Source organism: Epinephelus fuscoguttatus, linkage group LG11, assembly GCF_011397635.1.
Source record: "Epinephelus fuscoguttatus linkage group LG11, E.fuscoguttatus.final_Chr_v1".
In the NCBI taxonomy this organism is placed as follows: Eukaryota; Metazoa; Chordata; class Actinopteri; order Perciformes; family Serranidae; genus Epinephelus; species Epinephelus fuscoguttatus.
In genome coordinates, this window is record NC_064762.1 from 5,932,327 (window position 1) to 5,951,807 (window position 19,481).

Here is a 19,481-nt window from a genome sequence, read left to right on the forward strand (position 1 = left end):
TACATGTTTTTAATGGTGGTTCTGGTGACAACTAGTGGCTATTTTTTAAGGTGACATCAACACACCTCCCACTGTGTTTGTGGCGACAACGACTCTGTATTTCTTTAAGGTGACGTTGGCACATTTCCAGCAGTGGTTGTGGAGACAGCAAGCAAGTATTTTTTAGGGTGACGTCGACACACATCCCGTGGTGTCTGTGGTGACAACAACTGGGTATTTTTCAAGGCGACTTTGGAAAATTTTCCACCAGTGGTAGTAGCTACAACAGCTGGATATTTCTAAAGGTGACACTGGCACATTTCCAGCGATAGTTGTTATGACAACACCCAGATATTGGGGTGGTCAGCATATCTCCAGCGGTGGTTGTGGCAACAACAAGCAACTATTTCTTAAGTTGAGGCCAGAACCTTTTTCAGCAGTGGTTGAAGTGACAAAAACAGGCATTCTAAGCCAAAATATGATCATTTTCTAACCATAATCAAGTGTTATTTTTGTGCTCATGAAACATACAAATAACAAGGAACATATGTTTTCCAGAAACATATAGTGCCAACATTTATTCTGGTGACTGAGTTGTGAGGAGATATTTGAATTTGACCAAAAGTATATCGGATTAGAATCTCTGACTGCATCTTTAAATGCTATCTGAGATTACGCTACCTGTCTTGGGTGGACTTCCTGTCACCAGGTATCTGACCATCCCCATCACAGCCAGAGTCATGATGCTGGTAACACTGAAGATCATGCCCATGAGGCCGTAGTAGAGGCAAGATGTGTCACCTCCAATCCAGGCATGGTTAAAAGCTGAAGCAATGGACAGAGGGTACATGCTGAGGGCCATGCCGATATCTGTTATGGCCAAGTTCACCGTCAGCAGCTCGGGAGCTTTGAGCATGGCGAGGCGACGAGCTGCGTTGACCAGGACTGCCGCATTCCCAAAGACAGACAGGATAGCTGCAGGAAAAAATACAGAAACAAGAACTCTTTTATAATTAACCCATAGAGAGATTTGCTTAATCTGACCCATGGGTGCAGGTCAAAAGGCAGCAACAGAACAACCACGCTGGGTCAAATCGAGGACACTTCAGGGGAACAATGTCCAGATAGAGCTCAGTGAAAAGAAGTCTTGTATGTGCAAAGCCACTGATCACTTGGAGACAATATGTTCCAGCTTCTGTCAGCAATGATGTCACTCAAAAACACAGTCTCAACAATCAGCAGGTAATTTTATATAATCATTGCATCACAGTCACCTCTGATCTTTATAACAAGAGAATAATGAGCACTAATTTCCCTCCCATTTCCCCCCTTTTCATCTGTTTGTGACAAAGCGGTTAACAGTTCACTTTAATTCAACAAGACATTTACATGAACTTATACCATGGTCTGGGTGAATACTCAATTCTGATTGGCTGCAGGGTGTCCGTTAAAAAGTGTTATAGGACAGCTAAAAAGACGTTCCGGTCAAATTGCCTGATGACAGGTTCTAAATTATTGCGCTGGCTCAACTGCTAGTTTGTAACCATAGCAACGGAGACTCAGAGCAGAGGCAACGGATTACAACGGGCATCATTATGGGGTGCCGTTTGTAAAGTGGCTCACGCTGAAAATAACATCAACATTTTGCCACATTTAGCTTCAAACAATGTTTAAAAAAGTGTTGTGAATTTTTTAACGTCACCTTTTACCACATTTACAGCAGTATTTGTTAACTTAGAAATATATTAAATAGTTAAATCTAAATATTAAATGTGGCACCTAAATGTTAAATGTTAAATCTAAATATTAAATCTAAATCTAAATGCTAAATCTAAATCTAAATGTTAAATCTAAATATTAAATCTAAATCTAAATGTTAAATCTAAATGCTAAATATAAATGTTAAATCTAAATATTAAATCTAAATGCTACATCTAAATCTAAATGTTAAATGTTAAATCTAAATGTTCTGGGTTAGCAGTGTCTGTAATGACTCATTAACTCTTAAACGGTCCGTGAAAAAAATATTTTTGCCAGCAGATGTCTTAGTGTCTTTAGCAGCATTGTTGATCCTCTGAGCCACTATATTAAAGAGTGAGAACATTTGCAAAGGTTTGGGAAGAGAGGGAGGGTGGATACCAAAGGTCGACCGAGCTATTTCAGTAACGACGTAGTGTGCTAGTATGTGTGTCATACTACACATACTACGACTACGACTGCTCAGGTGTTTTGGGACAGGTCTGCTTTGTGTCCCCAGAGTCAAGACTAAACATGGAGTAGCAGCGTTTAGTTTTTATGCTCCACATACCTGGAACAAACTCCCCAAAAACTGCACCATCTCTCACTTCACTTTTAAATCATGGTGGAAGACTTATCTGTTTGCTGCTGCCTTTTATTGAATCAAATATATATTCATGTCTTGCGCTGCACTGTCAGTTTTATTATTTAAATACTTTTATTGATCAGCAGCACGACTTTAAGACTCCACAATCGCATAATCTGACATAGTGACTGTTCAAACAGACAGAAATGTCATGTTGTGTGAACCAGGCATTAGTTTGATGCACAGGGCCACCGACTAAGCGTCAGTATTTGACGAATTGGGTGTGAGAACTTGTTGGCCTGTATTTTCAAATTTCTCATATATGGTATTAATCATCTCATTAACTCCCAGTAACAAAGTAAATAAATGTATTTCTGAAAATGTCAAATGATTCCTTTAAGTGAGAGCTCCTCTCATAGCTTTGTAACAGAGTCATATAGAAATTAAATTCTGAAAACATCAGATCAACACAGATGTGTTAAATCCAGCCTGATAGGGTTAGCTAATACTCAAGTTAAAAGCTGAAACAGTCATTGTGAATTTTCACACATTTAATACATTTTACATACATATTTGACCCCAAGTGAGACTCTTAGTGCATCATAAACCACATTCTGACTGAAAAACGGATGTTCAGCTTATTGAAAACCATTCTGCTCTCATTATACAGTATATCTCATGTGGAAGGACCATGGCTGATGTGGAGTGCTTGTGATTTAAATGCTGTCTCCACAATGTCATCATGATAAATAAACAGCAATGGACAAAAACCTAAAGTGTTGGAACTCACAGATACAAATATTTTATATGTCAAAATTTTTAGTAATGATAGTGGTGATTATATATTACTGGCCTCCACAAATTTAAAGTGAATCCTAGGAGGTAACCAATAATACGTGACAGATTACCTATTAAGAAATGATTTCTTTGACCCTGGCAGTAAGGTGCTTACACAAGTGTGACTCTAAAAATAGCCCTGAATATTGATTACAAAATTACTGCAATAATAACATCATGATGTCTCCTCCATTAGGGAGATTGGACACCGTGTTCTGGGTTCAGTCTTCTTTACATAATGTCTCTCTCTTACATAAGCTTATGGAAATTTGATTGACACAGCATACAATGTTGTGCTGACATGTGTTCATTTTTCAAACAGTCCTTTTAATCTGTGAGCATGTCATCTTTTTTGTCCCAAAGCAGCTGTCCTAATGGATTTTTTTTTTCCTTCCAGAGCAACCTTTGACGTGAGTGCTCTGCATTCATACCGTATTGATTTCCTTTCCTTCAGAGTCAAGTCAGCATCGCATTCTTTTCTGTTAGTGGATGTTTGAGGATTGTGGACGTAAATTAGTGCTCTGAGCACAGTATAGTGCTGAATCACGACGTTTGTTCACAGTAACTTCTGGGTAGAGTATCCCCCACATCGTGTGCATATAATGAACTAGTGCTGAGCAGATGCTGCCTCATTTTTTTTTTAGTTTGCCTTTATAGCTATGAATATTACTCGTTAAAAAATTAAGCTTCAGATAACATATCAATTATGACTCGTTCATTAGATCCAGCTCCGACAGACAGCGCATCAGAGGGAGAAAGAGTTACTGCACTTGAGGATTACGGCACGTGGCATACCAAGACTACACCACTTTATCCAGTTAAAACAATTCTCACAATTTGGATTAATTTCTATGAACAACTTTTTTGATTCTTTTGATCTGAGGACCCTTACGGACTGAAAGGATATGAATAACTTACAGGGTAATGGAGGAACAGACACATAATTTGAAGTAGCCAACAACCCGCTTTTATACATCCAAAAAACTGCTTGGCAACCAAACCAGGCCTCTAATTGAGACAGGCCTTTATTTGTCTAAATGTGTAGCCACATCGGGCTAGTAAAAGGGACTGGGTGTTTAATTGAGACTAGGCTTTTAATTGAAGTTTTACAGTATGTTTAAACTCAGTTTTAAACCATTTTCAACAATCTTTTTATTTTTAGACCTTTTGTTCTTCATGTTTGCTTAATCCTTTATTATGCTTTATATTTCACCGCTTTACCTTGCACTTGACTTTAATTTTCAAATTCAACCAAATGACCAAATGTAATCACACACATATATATATCTATATCTATCTATCTATCTATCTATCTATCTATCTATATATATATATATATATATATATATATATATATATATATATATATATATATATATATTTGTATCAGAGAACAAACAAGATGTATCACATAACAATAAGAGCTTTGCATCGACCTATCTTGTTCATATTGTATTTACAGAGGTACCCTCTTCTTCTTCTTCTTCTTCTTCTTCTTCCTGCTTTTCCCTTCAGGGTTCACCACACCAAATCATCTGCCTCCATCTAACCCTATCCTCTGCATCCTCTTCTCTCACACCAACTGACTTCATGTCCTCTTTCACTACATCCATAAATCTCCAACCTCAGCATCCTACTAACAATATACTCACTATCCCTCCTCTGAAACCATCTCAGTCTGGCCTCTCTGACTTTATCCCCAAAACATCTAACATGAGCTGTCCCAAGCCACCCAAATAACCTAATTCATATATGCAATCACCTGTATATTTAACTATTTAACCAGACACTTTTATGCCAGCTGGGGAACTCTGGAGGGTAGAGACAGGAAGGTAAAAAAAAAAAAAAAAAAAAGACAAAAAGTGGCACCACTATACATGTACTTCTACACAATCACAAACACGTCTGTATTTATGGCTTCAGTTGCATGTGGACAGTAGTCTTTAGTTGGAGCTTGGCCGTTAAGTTTTCCAATAAACATACACTCTTCAATCTTTTCCCAGACAGCCCTTTCAACAGGGAACTGAATCAGTTATCTCAAAGCCACCAGACTCCAGTATTAAAAACAGTCTTTTTAGAACACAGGAGTTGCTGGTCTACCGCTGCCTCAATCGGTCAGTGTGCAAGGTAAAGCAGATGTTTAAATTATGAGCGTCAAACACTTAATTTCTTGCATCCTGGTGATTTTTTTCTGCAGCAGTTTGTGCTCTTTGTGTTGAAATTTGTCCCAAAAAAGGCCTCTGCTACTTTGATGTTTTTCCTGGGAGGGACAAAACGAGCATGTTCTGAATAATGAGGGGAGTGTGTCCCTTGTGCCCCCATGGAAATCTACACCTGTGACTACAGGAGCCCAGTTTCAAACCACCAACCATCTGAGAGACCGCCACTCTACTTCTGAGGCTCAGCCGCCCCACAGCTAAAGGCTTCAAACGTCGAATTCCTCCTCACAAGTCCACACTTCTATTTTGAATCCTACCCCATCTGAGCTGACAGAATATTGTAATTTCTGAATATTTTAGCGGACTATACGTTAGTGTTGTTTGCTGAATCAGCCACATTTGTCAAGAAGAATATCAAGAGAAATATCAGTCTGGTTTTAGGATGAACCACAGTACCGAGACAGCCTTTTTAAAGATTTTAAATGATATCAGGTTGAATGCAGATTCACAAAAACTCACAGTCTTGGTACTACTGGATCTAAGCGCCGCCTTTGATACAGTACATCACCACATTTTATTAAACAGACTCAGAAACCTGGTGGGCCTCTCTGGTACTGTTTTCAACTGGTTCAGCTCTTATCTCACAGATCGTTATTTCTTTGTAAGTATGGATACATGTTCCTCCAGAACGCATGAAATTAGGTGTGGGGTGCCCCAAGGGTCAATTTTAGGTCCACTTCTTTTTAATCTATATATGCTTCTCCTTGGGGATGTCATCAGGAGGCACGGCATCAGCTTCCACAGTTACGCAGATGACACACAGCTGTACATCGCCGTGTCTCCTGATGACACAGGGCCAATTGATACCCTTTTTAACTGCATTTTAGATATCAAGTCATGGATGGCAGTGAATTTCCTGCAGCTCAACCAGGACAAAACAGAGGTTTTAATTATTGGTCCTGAAGGCAAGAGAGAGAAACTTTTACCAAAACTACAAGATTTGCGTAATGTGTAAAGAACCTGGGCGTCATTTTTGACTCTGAGCTTAGTTTTTTTCCACACATCAAAAATGTAACAAAGACAGGTTTTTATCATCTTAAGAATATAGCCAGAGTCCGCCCGTTTCTCTCTCAGGCTAACACGGAGGTGCTGATGCATGCTTTTATCTCTTGTCGTTTAGATTATTGTAATGCCCTGCTCTCTCGTCTTCCCAAAAAGACCATCTCTAATCTGCAGCTACTCCAAAACTCAGCCGCACAAGTGCTGACAAGGACCAGAGGGCGGGCGCATATTACACCAGTTTTAAAATCGCTGCATTGGCTCCCCGTGTGTTTCAGGATCGATTTTAAGGTTCTTTTATTAGTTTTTAAATGTCTTAACGGTCTTGGGCCATCTTATTTATCTGACCTGCTTTTATCATATCAACCCTCGCGGATCCTGAGGTCCTCCGGCACCGGCCTTTTAACTGTTCCAAAAGTTAGAACAAAAACCCATGGAGAGGCTGCATTCAGCCATTATGGGCCTCACTTATGGAACAGCCTGCCGGAGAGCATCAGGACTCGTCGTCCTGGAGATCCCTCAGGTCTGGAGGACTGGGGGGCTCTGCACCATGTGGGGAGTCCACCCCAGTCTATCTGGGTCGGGGTGGTCTCTGAGGCGGCGCTCCCTGTGGCCGTAGGCTGTGACGCCTCTCAGTGTGGATGAGCTCCCCATAGGTGGTCCTTTCCTCACCTGGTTCCTCAGTGCCCAGCCATGTTATTGACTATATCGACCGTGTGTGTGTGTGGGAGGGGTGGGTTTTCAATATGTATGTAATATTTTTGTTGTATGTTTCTATTCTGTGAAGCACTTTGTGCTGCATTTTTAATGCATGAAAAGTGCCATACAAATAAAGTTTGATTTGATTTGATTTGAATACCTTACCTTATAAACCAAGAGCAGGCATACTGAGATTTGATTGCTAAAGCATTCATCTGCAAAGACAAGTTGAAAAACTTAATGGGGTTTTTAATGAATGGACAGGGTGAAAGCTCTTCATACGAATCTTTTGTTTTATATGAATAGGATGTTTCCTGGCCATTGAACTGGAAACGTTTTTGCTGAAATGTATGTATATGTATGTATGTATTAGACATTATGCTTTCAGCTTGTGAAATGAAAGGTACAATAAGACTGAGCCACATTCATCGCTCACAGTCCTGCCTCTTCCCTCTCCTCCTGTATGTTATCTCACTCCTCTAGTCACTGCCTGAGGTCCTGGCACAAATACATGCCTCTTCCTTTTTTCATTATGTTGCGCTTTTTGTTATTTTTCTGTATTGCTCATTTCACAAAACATAACTTCAAAACATCTGTTAATTTCATAATTTTACTTTCATTAATGGACAGTGAGGTCACTCACTCCTAGGTGAATTAGTTAATATCTTTGTGCACACAAATTAGAATTAGTTTCATGATGCCTGTAGGGAAGAAGAATGTTACCCAACAGCAAAATTCCTCAGAAGTTACAATAATGAGGTCGTACCTTCATTAAGACAAGCTAGCTGGTAAACTAAAGCAACACGCTTCTGTGTGTGAAATGAAACACAAAGCTTGATTTTTGCAAAAGACAAATAAAATTGCAATTAAACTTTTTGTGAAAAACATAATGAGGGAAAAATTACATATATGATTATGTGATAAATTTAATGGGAAGGAGATGGATGCACTGTTATGGAAAACTACAGTATATTGGATTGTTGAGGTGTGGTGTTGCATTTTAATTCCATGCCTCTTCACTGGAAACCTTCTGACATTTGTGTCACTCGGGACTCGGGTCAAGTGTCAAGTGTGTGACTGATTTTGTGCCTTGTGCGTATGCATGTGTCACACCATGCAAATAGTCATGGTTGTGGTCGTGTGGGTAAATGACACGCAGGAAGAGTCAGGAGCAATGCATTTGGAATGAATATTGCTCATACACAGCAGCTGTTGTCTTCTGTGGCTCAGGATCAAAACTCATTTACTCTGGTGTCGTGGGGACGACATTGTTGACATAGCACTTGTTTGAATCACACACACACTGGAGGCAGGATGGTATCAATATGGAATGGGGCTGGAATAATGATATCTGATGTTTAAAAGCTAGACTGTAGAACTTATATTTTTATTAATGTTTGAGAGTTACATGGTTTCTGAAACTTTCTCACAATGACCTCGTCACATATTGACTTTTGGTTTCCACGTCTACATATGACATGAAAGGTACCCAGGGTGCGTTGGTTGTTGATGTTCTGGAACACTTTGTCAAGTTCTGCCTGTCACATGTATTGTCTTTTTCCAAAATACACTTCTGTTTTCAAAGGAAATTTAACTTTTACATACAGCCTCTTTTAAAATAAAGGCACTGCGTTGGTACCACGCTGCATATTGATGTTTTTTTGGTTAGGGTTAGGAAAAAAGAACAGGGTTTGGCTTTAGAAACTTGCAGGATGTGAACACCGCTTTTTCAGGTGAAAGTCGTGGTATGTTGGACCCATCCACCACCACTCCACATGAACATTCGTTGCGTTTCCCCCATCAAAGCATAACAGTAGTCGGCTGCATATCATCCCGACGTTGAAGGATGCCTTTTTTTGTTGGTTTCTGATGCTGCAAGTCACTGCCCAAGCACCAGATTTCAACACCTGAGCCCTGCCTCTTTCTGACCAGTGAAAGCCAAGATATGTGTTTTGTCCTTTACTGCCTGTCTCTCTGACATAAAGTGCTGCATATCCCAAAACCTTCTCCAGTTAAATGACGGGAAATCAGAAATAATCCTCTTTGTGCCTTCAAAATCCATCAATATCCATCACTATTTTACCAATCCATCTTGGCCTCCTATCTGTAAATGTCACACCTGCAGGCAGTGACCTCTCCTTTGAAAAGCAGATTACAAGCGTTGTCCTCTTTCTATCAGCTAAGAAGCATCTCCAAAATCAGGTCCCTTCTCTCTCGGCTCGATCTTGAGAAGGTCATCCGTGCTTTCATTTCCTCATGGTTAGACTACTGCAACTCATCGTATTCAAGGCTGAGCCAAAAAGCCATCTCACGGCTTCAGCTAGTGCAAAACGCTGCTGTTTAGTTTTTAACAGACACTAGTAAACCTGACTATGTCAGCCCTGCTTTAAGGTTCATTCTCACTGCCGCGATGCAGAAATGCGGGACGGATTTGCGGAATATTCGCGCAGCAGGGCTCTGTCGGCTGCTCCTCAGTCCCGGCTCAAAACTAAAGGGGACCGGGCTTTTGCAGTCGAGGCCCCTCAGCTCTGGAACTGCCAGTCTGAGGGTCTGAGGTTCCCAACTGGTCCAGCCATGGGGTCCACATTTCTCCTTCGTCATTACTTTCAAGGTCCACACAGTTTAATATATATTTAGCGTCATGCTTGTGTTTGGACGTGTCATCAAGATAGTTCGCTGTCTCTGTGAAGTAGCTGTCTGTTTGTCACTCACTCCACAGCAGGAACAGCACTTCAGAATAAAAGCTCTGTGCCGGAAATTCACTGTACTTAAAAATAAAGTGTGTTTTTTACGAACTTGACATGTTTGAGTCACTTGCTGTTCATTCAGGATGGACCGCAACCCACCAGTTGGGAACCACTGCTCTAGAATGCAGTGAAAAAATCCCCTGTGGCCCAAAAAGCATTTTCCCCAAAGACCACCACTAGAAAAGAGAAGTCTGTAAAACCTGTCGACACCTCGAACTACAAAGAGGGTCAATTATGAATCTCTCTACCGCCATGGTGGTTTTATATTTGTAACTGACTGCCGCTCTGCCAATGAATTATCTTCACTGCCTCTTTATTCACAGGTATACAAAATTCAAGGATCAGACATGATTTTGCACAATTTATAGACTCTCATGGATTTGTCTGCTTCCTTAGTGAATCTTTAAAGCTGCATCAATTGATTTTTTGAGGCACAGTCGGGGGGGGGGGGGGATATCACAACATGTTGACAGACACGCAGGCGGGTGGCTAATGTATCCGGCAAACACAAACACATCCAGAGGATACAACATTAGTATTCATATGGAGTTGTCCTTCTGGCCACCTAACACGTGTTCCCCTAATGTTAAATATTATCTGGTTCTATAGAAAATGCATGACCTTTTCTCATACCACAAATACAAAGAAATCATACTGTTAGGTTATAAATTAAATCAGGATCTACACATAGGCCTGTGATATAAAGTGATGCTCCTGATACTTTGCTGCAGCTCTTTGCACACTATGTCCTTTTAATGTCATAGACACTTGCTTATTGTGTATATTACTGACTTGAATATTGTCAGATGAAGCTTTGAATTTGGCATTTTAACGAGGGGAGGATCTGACACATAGACTGTGTTGAGGGCTGACAGACAGCTTGTCACTCAGGTCCTGTTTATACGACAACGATTTCAACCAAAAACGGTAAAATTTAGTTGTGTTTTGGCTGATCGTTTACATGACAGCAGCAATTCGGGTGCCTGAAAACGCAAGGTTTTGAAAACGGGTTCCAGAGTGCAGTTTTTGGGAAACGGCACCGTCTCCATTGTCATGTAAACTTGCAATATGCAGTTCCTCTGAAATCGGAGACTTTTCGCACTACGGTTCCAGTCACTAGGCATGCGCAAGAAAGTCAACCATCACAACAACAATGGCGGACTCCCAAGCTCTGTTCGTGCTGCTCACCCTTTTGAATTTATCAACGCTGCTCCAGCAAAGTGTAGATTTACTGAGGCAACTCCATGTCATCGTCCGGCCAGACAAACGTTTGTGCGGTCGCCATTTTGTTTGTTTGTACATCACCGCTCTGTAGAGGGAAGCGCATGTAAGCAGACGCGTGTTGTTTCATTACAAAATCGCACTGCCAACAACTGGCCTGGCATGTATACTGCAGCGTTTTGGTCATTTTTGCGGATCTGTGTACACACCGAATGTTATCAAAAACGTGTCGTCTGAACGCGGAACTTTTTTCAAAATGAAAATGAGAAAGTCATGCTATTTAACTGCTGTAAACCCACAACACTCTTCATATCTGTTCCATGTTCCTAGGACTGCACTCTTTTGGACAGAGACCTCAGGGGTCGTATTCACAAACATTGTGAGAACACTCTCAGAGAGCTCCTAACTTAGCCTAAATTTTTTTTAGTAAGGAGTCCTAGCTTAGGAGTGATTAAGGAAAGTTCTCAGAGCAACTCTGAGCAAGGAAGGGACAGAAACTTTTATCTTATTGAGGGGGTGTGGTTGACCCCGTTGCTAGGTATGATGCTTGCTTTTAACAGATGTGATTGGTTGTCACAGGCACGCCCTTCTGTGAGCTTGCAAGGTGTGGACACCTGGTGGAAATGAAATAAGCTAAGATAAAATAAGATACACCTTTATTGATCCCACAATGGAGAAATGCAGTGTTAGAGCAGTCAAGCGGAAAGAGTCAGATTAAAGATTTCAAAATTTAAACCTAAAAAACTTAAAAACTAGGCATGCAGATAAAATACAAGAAATGGTGATAAATAACAATAATAATAATAATAATAATAATAATAATAATAGTAATAATAATAATGAGAAGTGGATAATAATGAGCAGCGGATTAAAGACAGCACATCTAGTGCAAGTGATTGTATGTGCAAAAAACAGCAAACAGCGGTGGTGTTTATAAAGTGTCCATAGTGTCCATAAAGTGTCCATGGTGCAGTTTACTGTGACAGTGCTGGTTATGTAGCCTGACAGCAGCAGGCAGGAAGGACCTGCGATAGCGTTCCTTCACACACTTTGGGTGAATCAGTCTATCGCTGAAGGAGCTCTCCAGAGCTTTTATCTCCTCCTGCAGAGGATGGAAGTCATTAGTCCTCAGAGATGACAGCTTGGCTGAAATGAACATTGTTAGTGTGATCACTCTGCTGATGGAAGGCTGAGACAGACCCAAGTCATCCCTTTTCCAGTTTTCTGTCCTAGTATTGTGACCATTTTATTGCGTTGGGTGGGAAACACCCCTAATGAGATCGACCACAAATATTATCCCTGCACAGTCTAATCTGTGGCATTTCATTTACTCACTGTCATACAGCTTTGGGAAAATATTTCTCCTACTTCTTTGTGTTTCTGCCATTTTCTCCGCTGCTTAAGAAACACTGAAGCCTCTCAAAAGTCCATCTCCCTGCTCCTAACAGTTTTTCACCTTAGGGGTTCTTTTAAGGTCTAAGATGCCCTGTGAATAACTTTTATTTTTACAGGGATCTAGTCTTAACTTTAAGGGGAAATTCTAAGAAAACATCACTAGGAGCAACTCTGAACTCTAGGAGGCAGATGTTGTAGCCTACCTGGAATCTGCTCTGGAATTTCTGATAAGTAATGAACAGTCCCTTAGTATGCACCACTATCTTTACCTGCTTACTTTATCTGTTAGCCTGGCAGCTTGTATACAGTGGATTTATCTGATTCTTAGAAAGAGAAATAGTGTAAGAAATAATGTATTATCAGTGTTAATCCAGACTTAAAATGTTCAAATTTTCAGTGGGCTGATATTTGCAGTACGTTTTTCTCAAAAGTTTTGCTGCCAGCAACGCAGTAACGGTTACTACCAACTGTCTCCAGCAGGGGGAGCGTGTAACTGCATTATAGTGACGCAGGTTCCCTAATTAATACCTGCTGTGGAGGGACTCCAGGTGAGTCCCCGTTATCAGTGTTTTATGCTTAAAAGTAAGTTAAATCAAAGCCTACGCTTGCCAAGGACACCATTTGTCTTTAAACATGTTTTTCCATAGTCAAGTAATAACGCGACAAACGGTAGCTAGCTTTTCCGAATGACCTTAGCTAACAGTAGCTAGCTAACGTTAGCTCGTAGGTAAAACACGATTTGACACTAAGCTAGCTTGTTAGCTGGTGTTCAAATGTGTGTGAAACTATATCATAAATAGTAACTACTATTAGAAGTATGTAATAATAAAACCTGAAATAATAATGTTACAGTATTATTAGACACAAGCCAGTTACTATTTTGTGAGCTGTTATATTGGTGTATTTATAAATTGTAAAAGTAGATGCATTTTGCTTTCTCACTGGCATTCTAGAGTAGTCATGCAAATTATAAATCATTTTTTTTAGTATTCATTAATTACTATGTTGTTGTTTTCTGATATTTGTTTGTTTTGTTTACACTCTCCTGTTGTGTTTCCTGAGCTTAATCTGTTAAGAAACAGAAATTAAACCTGGCCATAGACCTCTTATCCAACCCTAAATTAGCCTTTTTGTTGTTGTTGTTGTTGTTGTTGTTGTTTTCATTTTTTAATTTGTGAGTCATTAATATTTCAATTATTTCATTCTTATAATCGTTTTTTAAATTGTCTTGGGCTGCAATTAATTTGGACCTTTTTTTCTTACACAAAGAGCAACTCTATTTTAATATAGACCTGGGCCAGTACAGTTTAATCACTCTCAGAGTCATGACTTCAGTGCCCTAACTTTAGCGAATACGGAGCTTGAGAACATCTTTTTTCAGGTTTCTATTATGTGCTATATAAATCCGGGAGACAAAGGACCCTGGGAACACAGGGATGACCTTTTTTGTCTAGGTTTTGCCCTTTCACAGTATAGTGGACATTGTAGAAGAAGAATTCTAAACTTGTATATTTACTTGTAGATATTTATACTTGCCAGTACGTGAGCTGGAACAAAGAAGCCCATAGCTGAAACCTTTCTAATGAAGCAGCTGCACAGTATGTGCCTCTGAGTCCTATTCATGCATGCACTGCAACCCTGAACATAGCTAGACATTACACACTGAGCTCTATGTGAAGAAGAGCTGTATGTAATAATGCATCATTTGCTTTAGATGACGTCCTGGTATGATTACTGTACGTGAAATTAAATGTCTGCTGCCTGCAATGATTATTATAATTTTTGTAATTTGCAGGTGGCAAGTGAATTAAGCAACTGGGGAGGCCACAGCAGCTGAATTTAATCAAGGTCTTTCATCAGTTCAGTTAATTGGATTTCTTCAGATGCTCACTTTTCTTCCTTCATTTTGGCAAACTTGTGTCACCTGGGGTCATCAACAGGTGGCCATACACGATGAGAGGTGGGCTATGGATACCCATGTAGGAAAAACATCCACTTGCCTGTTCTGGTGCTGATATTAATTTGTCTTGAGTTGTGATATTTCGGTCATTATTGACTTACTGTAAAAGCAGAACAGTGTACTGAAGGAAGCTCAGTAGTTTTATAGAGCTGTGATTTTAGCACTGTTTCACATTACACATACAGTATGTTTTAAGGTACTTGATTCAGTTTTAAAATCAAAAATATTTTTCTGCAGGTTTTAGTATATCTTTGGTAAAATTACTTCAAATGCATGGAATTTTTTACATTAAATTTAGCTGCTTAATGAACATGCAGTATGTACCCAGTGACGGCTGATCCTTATTTTATTTCCAGATCTTCCCACAATGGCCTGTGGCAGACCACCTACCTGGGCACAGGATCACCTGATTGTGGTTTTCTTCCTGACAACACCAAGGGAGATGGCAACACAGATGAGTAAGTGCAGATGTATGGAGTCATGCGTCATTCAGGGGATGCAAAGCGACACCAGCAGGACAGGAAGTGAGTGACATAACTTCCCTTAGAGCACGCATACACACGCAGGAATGTATTAAAGCACATATAGTTATCTAAGCTAACTCATTCCTTAAATTCAATATCACCAATATAATGGTGCCCATCTTGGATGACTGTAGTATATGACTGAAATAGAGTCCAGTTGGTAAGGTGAAAAATGATGACTAATTTTTCACTGAGTGCATTTATATGCCATGACAAACCTGCTTATTCATGTCCCTGTATACATGATTATAACAGAATCCAAATTTTGCATTTTTTCTAGTTTCGGTTTGTGCCTAATTCCTCAATATCTCAGCCACTTGTGAGAGCCTTAGCTTCATTCATGTTATTATGTTAGTCACACACACATGAACACACCTCTTACTCACTCACTCACTCACTCACTCACTCACTCACTGATACATGCACCCCCTGACACTATCAGACACACACACTAAGTAGACAATGGAGCAGGTATATCAGTTTGGATTGCCTTAAGAGGGGTCAGACCACAATGAATAAGCCAAAACTAGCCAGTCATAGGAACTTAAAGTATGATATTTGTGAAGGCCAAGGAATAAATACCAATTAAAAAAAAATTGATTGTACTGTTAAGTCGCAGAGTCGTACTTTGGACAGCTTCGTGCAGAAGGTTCCACTACGTTCAGCTGAGCAAGAACAAAGTTGTTGCCCATTTCCTTCATTTCAGAGACCTCTGTTGTTTTCTTTTTTATATATATTACTATTGCCCTTAAATAAAGCTAACGTAATTTAATGAAAACCCTGATAGTATACCTCATTACTAAAAGAATCGATAGCTGCAGACACGAGTGAAGTAGGTCAAGCTAACAATGTTGTTTACTCACATGGGCAGCTCATACGATTGAAACAGTGAGGCTGACACTGAAATCACGCATCCTGACTGTGTCTTCCAACCTCCAATAAAGAAGCAAGCAAACCAAGAATTCAGAGTCTTTACAAAGTGCTTATTTCCTTAAAGTTATCTATAAGTTTTAGCTTCATGCCTGCAGCCATTTGAAAGAGAAGATGTCACTTTTTCAGGATCCAAAAATTAATATAAGCTAAACATTTTAATCTAAGGAGACATGTCGACACAATATGGCAGAGAAAGAAGTAAACAGTGTACTTACCGATGATCACCAGGTACATCCCTGCCCAAAAATCAACAGTAGGTGACAGTTTGGACATGTATTTATCATCCATGTTTGTCCAGTCAGGAGTAAACACAGACACAAAAATTTCTTCCAGGAAGAAAAACACCTTTAACAGGCTCTGAAGTTTAGTCCCGTTTGTACCGGTGCTGAATTTGTGAAAGACTGAGAATATTGTTTCTGATCTCTTCTGTCAGCCATCGTATTCTTCCCCGTGTGACGCAGCGTCTGTCACCACATATACAGTACAGGCATTAACCTGCTACATCACCAGTTTACTGGACAGTACACAGTGGCACATAGGATCAACAGACCCCCTCCAACCTGCTGTGTACACAACCCTTTACCAACGTGCACTTTCGCAACCATACACACACACGCACACATGCTCACAGCGCTAATACAGATTTTGATTGCTAACAATCACTTCATTTACATGTTGTGCCCTCTAAAACACTCCACTTACACACACACATTTACACACACAGCGCTAAAGGAGATTTTGATTACAATCATTTTATGCCACACTTTGCTCGTCCTCCAACAAAGCACACACACACACACACACACACACACACACACACAAACACACGCTCACCCAGACATCTACCTCTGTGAGGCACTTTGTGTTACTGTTGTATGAAAAGTGCCATATAAATAAAGTTGATTTGATTTGATTTGATTTATAAAAGCAAAAGGTAATTACACAATATGGTGCCAGCTCAGTGTGAAAAAACTGATAAAGCTTTTTATCTCTTACATTAATTCTTAAATTAAATACCTAGATACTTAAACCTAAATTAGGCTGTACTCATGACATAATTTTTGGAACTTGAGTTATGAAAAATGATGAAGGGACAGAAGCTTTTTTTTCTGTGATGCTTTTAGTTGAAGATTGAATTGAAGATAAGATAAAATGGGATTAATACCTTACTCAGCGGGATTTATCGTCCGAACCAGGCTATTGTCTGCCCATGAATATGTGTGTGTGTTTGTGTGTATTCTCATGTGTGTGTGCATCTTAGTGCATGGGGTTGACGTGGATTACGTGGATTACAATGTGCTTTTCATAAATGACCGAGTTCTAGTTTATAAAGCCCAGTTCAGACCAAAGATTCCTAAAAAGACGAAACCATTTTAGAACATTGCAGAAATCAAAGCCGCAGCAGAGTGATCTGGCCCGCCTCAGCACGACTCAGGCCGGCTGATGGTGTCGCCTGCAGCTCAGCTTGACAGGTCGACAGCATCTGGTTTTAGAGCGTCAAACCTGTCACCCGTCTGCTGGCTAAGTTAGAAACAATCTGTTTGCAGACGGCTGTTGTTTGCTTGCCGTCGTATACTCTGACAACAGCCCTGTTTTCCTGCCAAGCTCGAGTCTATCTCATTTACAGCCTCGCAGTTGTTGACACATTTGTTGGTCTCCTTCCTCATGGTGTGGATGTGTTGGACAGTTGGTTGCTGTTGCTGCTTGCTGTATATGCGCATGTCACACACACATACTCACTGACTAATTCATTGGTGCTGGTTATTTAAACTATTGTGGCTCATTATCAGAACTTTTCACCTGAAGCTCAGGTCGTTAGTGCTGGCGATGGCTTTCGGGTTGTCCATCCGTCCGTCCATCCATCCCATTCTTAATAACACCATCAAGGAATTTCTTCAAATTTGGCACAAACATTTACTTGGGCTGTGTCCGAAATCACTCACTACTCACTACATAGTCCTCTATGTAGTGAGCTTTATTCCTCCAGCTGTTGGCTGTATGAGCATCACATTGATTTTACAACCCCTGAGTTCAGAATCAGGAACATTAGTCAGGAAGTTGTATAGAAACATGTATTTCATTCATGTTTGGATGAAGTTTTCAGGTCTTCTGAACTGACTCCAGTGATAACTGAACTCTTGACCCTGGTTAATATAGCGTGCAACATCTTCACCACCTTGCACCCTCTCCACATTTATCACAGACATCTTTGCACCTCTTTATGTGTGAAAAGGGCAGTGAAAACATCAGAGTTCACATACTGTCTCTGTGAAATATGAAAATGCTGTTCGTAGTTGAGGATGTTCTGTAACAGCTTAGATGCTGTGATGTACTATTATCACATTGTTCTGTATTGTTAAAAGCCGCAGCTCTGTTGGCAGTGCCATACCATTCTGTGCAGGAAATGGAACATAGCATTTTCACAGTCTTGCGTAGCTTTACAGCAGCTGACAATATTCAAGGCTCGTGAACATTTTCCAAGAATTTCTTAAGATTATATACATATATTCTATGTAGGCAAGTGTTACTTTCATAAATGTGTCAGTAGCAGCCACCATGTTTGTCACAACTTGGCTCTGAGGTCATGACAAAAGAGAGGGAGACGCAAGCTGAAGGCAAATAAGTAATTTATTTCCATAAAAAGAATAATAGTAAACACAAAATAAACTTAGACACATGAGATGTGATTGTCAGTAAAGTCAGTGGTGAGGTTGCATGTCTGCATAATTGATTTTTAGATGCATCGTGAAGCCAACCTGGACAATTTGGTATCAATTCACTCATCAGTATTTGATTATTTAAATGTTTTTTAGTAACCTGATGGTAACAGAGTGAAAGGAGCTAAGCTCAACCACGAGGGCAGTGCAGTATCTGGACCAAGCCTCCACAACAAGTTACTGGCTTTGAAGCCAATTTTACATAGAGGTCAAAAGTGGACTTACAACATCTGGGTCCATCACATGATGCCATAGGACCTATAAAGAGTTTTTTCCATAGACTTATATGGGGAAAGAGATGTCTGTAATTCAGTGGACATATTTTTTGAGTGTCACAACCCCTATAAATTGACCTGTTTCACAACTTGGATTTGATTCAATTGTTCCTGAGCATGCGAAGCATTAAGCTGGAAGTCAGCCACGCGGCTGATGGAAGTTAGTCGTTTGGCTGCACTCAGCCGTGCTTGGTGGCCGTAAGTCTCTAGTGCACTTGCTGCGTGGGCCCCACAGTGCGAGATATCCTGGCAGTTTTATACCTTGGAAAATGAGCTTTTCTTGGCTTCATGCGCTACTGAGCAACTTTCATAGGAATGAACGTTGTCCCACCTGGAGATTCCCCCTAGCATCTAGTGTAGGATATTGGATGGCTGAAAGCATCACAACACATTGGAGAGAAGACGGAGTCTGAGTCAGTACGGCGGGGCTTTGAAAGTACATTAATTAACATTAGTTAATGCATTAATAAGTATTAACTAACAGGCAATTATTAGAAAACTAATGTGCTTTATAATTATTTACTAATGGTGTTCATGTTAACTAAGATATTTCAATTATTTAATAGCTTATAAAGATGCTATTAATATCAGTATATTCATTAATAGGCATTAACTAACTGGTAATTAATACAATAATAAGTATTCAGTAATTG

The 19,481-nt window shown here is 40.0% G+C and overlaps 1 protein-coding gene and 1 long non-coding RNA gene across 2 annotated transcripts in view; one reads left to right on the plus strand and one right to left on the minus strand.

The window, feature by feature from the left end:
- opn8a (opsin 8, group member a) overlaps positions 1–16,124 on the minus strand; it is a 30,147-nt gene extending 14,023 nt beyond the window's left edge. Inside the window, exons 1-2 of the mRNA XM_049590965.1 lie at positions 16,052–16,124; positions 661–954 (exon numbers count right to left, since the gene is read on the minus strand). Coding sequence (XP_049446922.1) covers positions 661–954; positions 16,052–16,124 — 367 coding nt within the window. The remainder of the gene's footprint in view (positions 1–660; positions 955–16,051) is intronic.
- Positions 12,933–14,959, plus strand: LOC125897130 (uncharacterized). The gene is made up of 3 exons (XR_007450385.1): positions 12,933–12,967; positions 14,215–14,379; positions 14,736–14,959. It is a non-coding gene; the product is annotated as an uncharacterized LOC125897130 (long non-coding RNA).
- Positions 16,125–19,481: the final 3,357 nt, after the last annotated feature.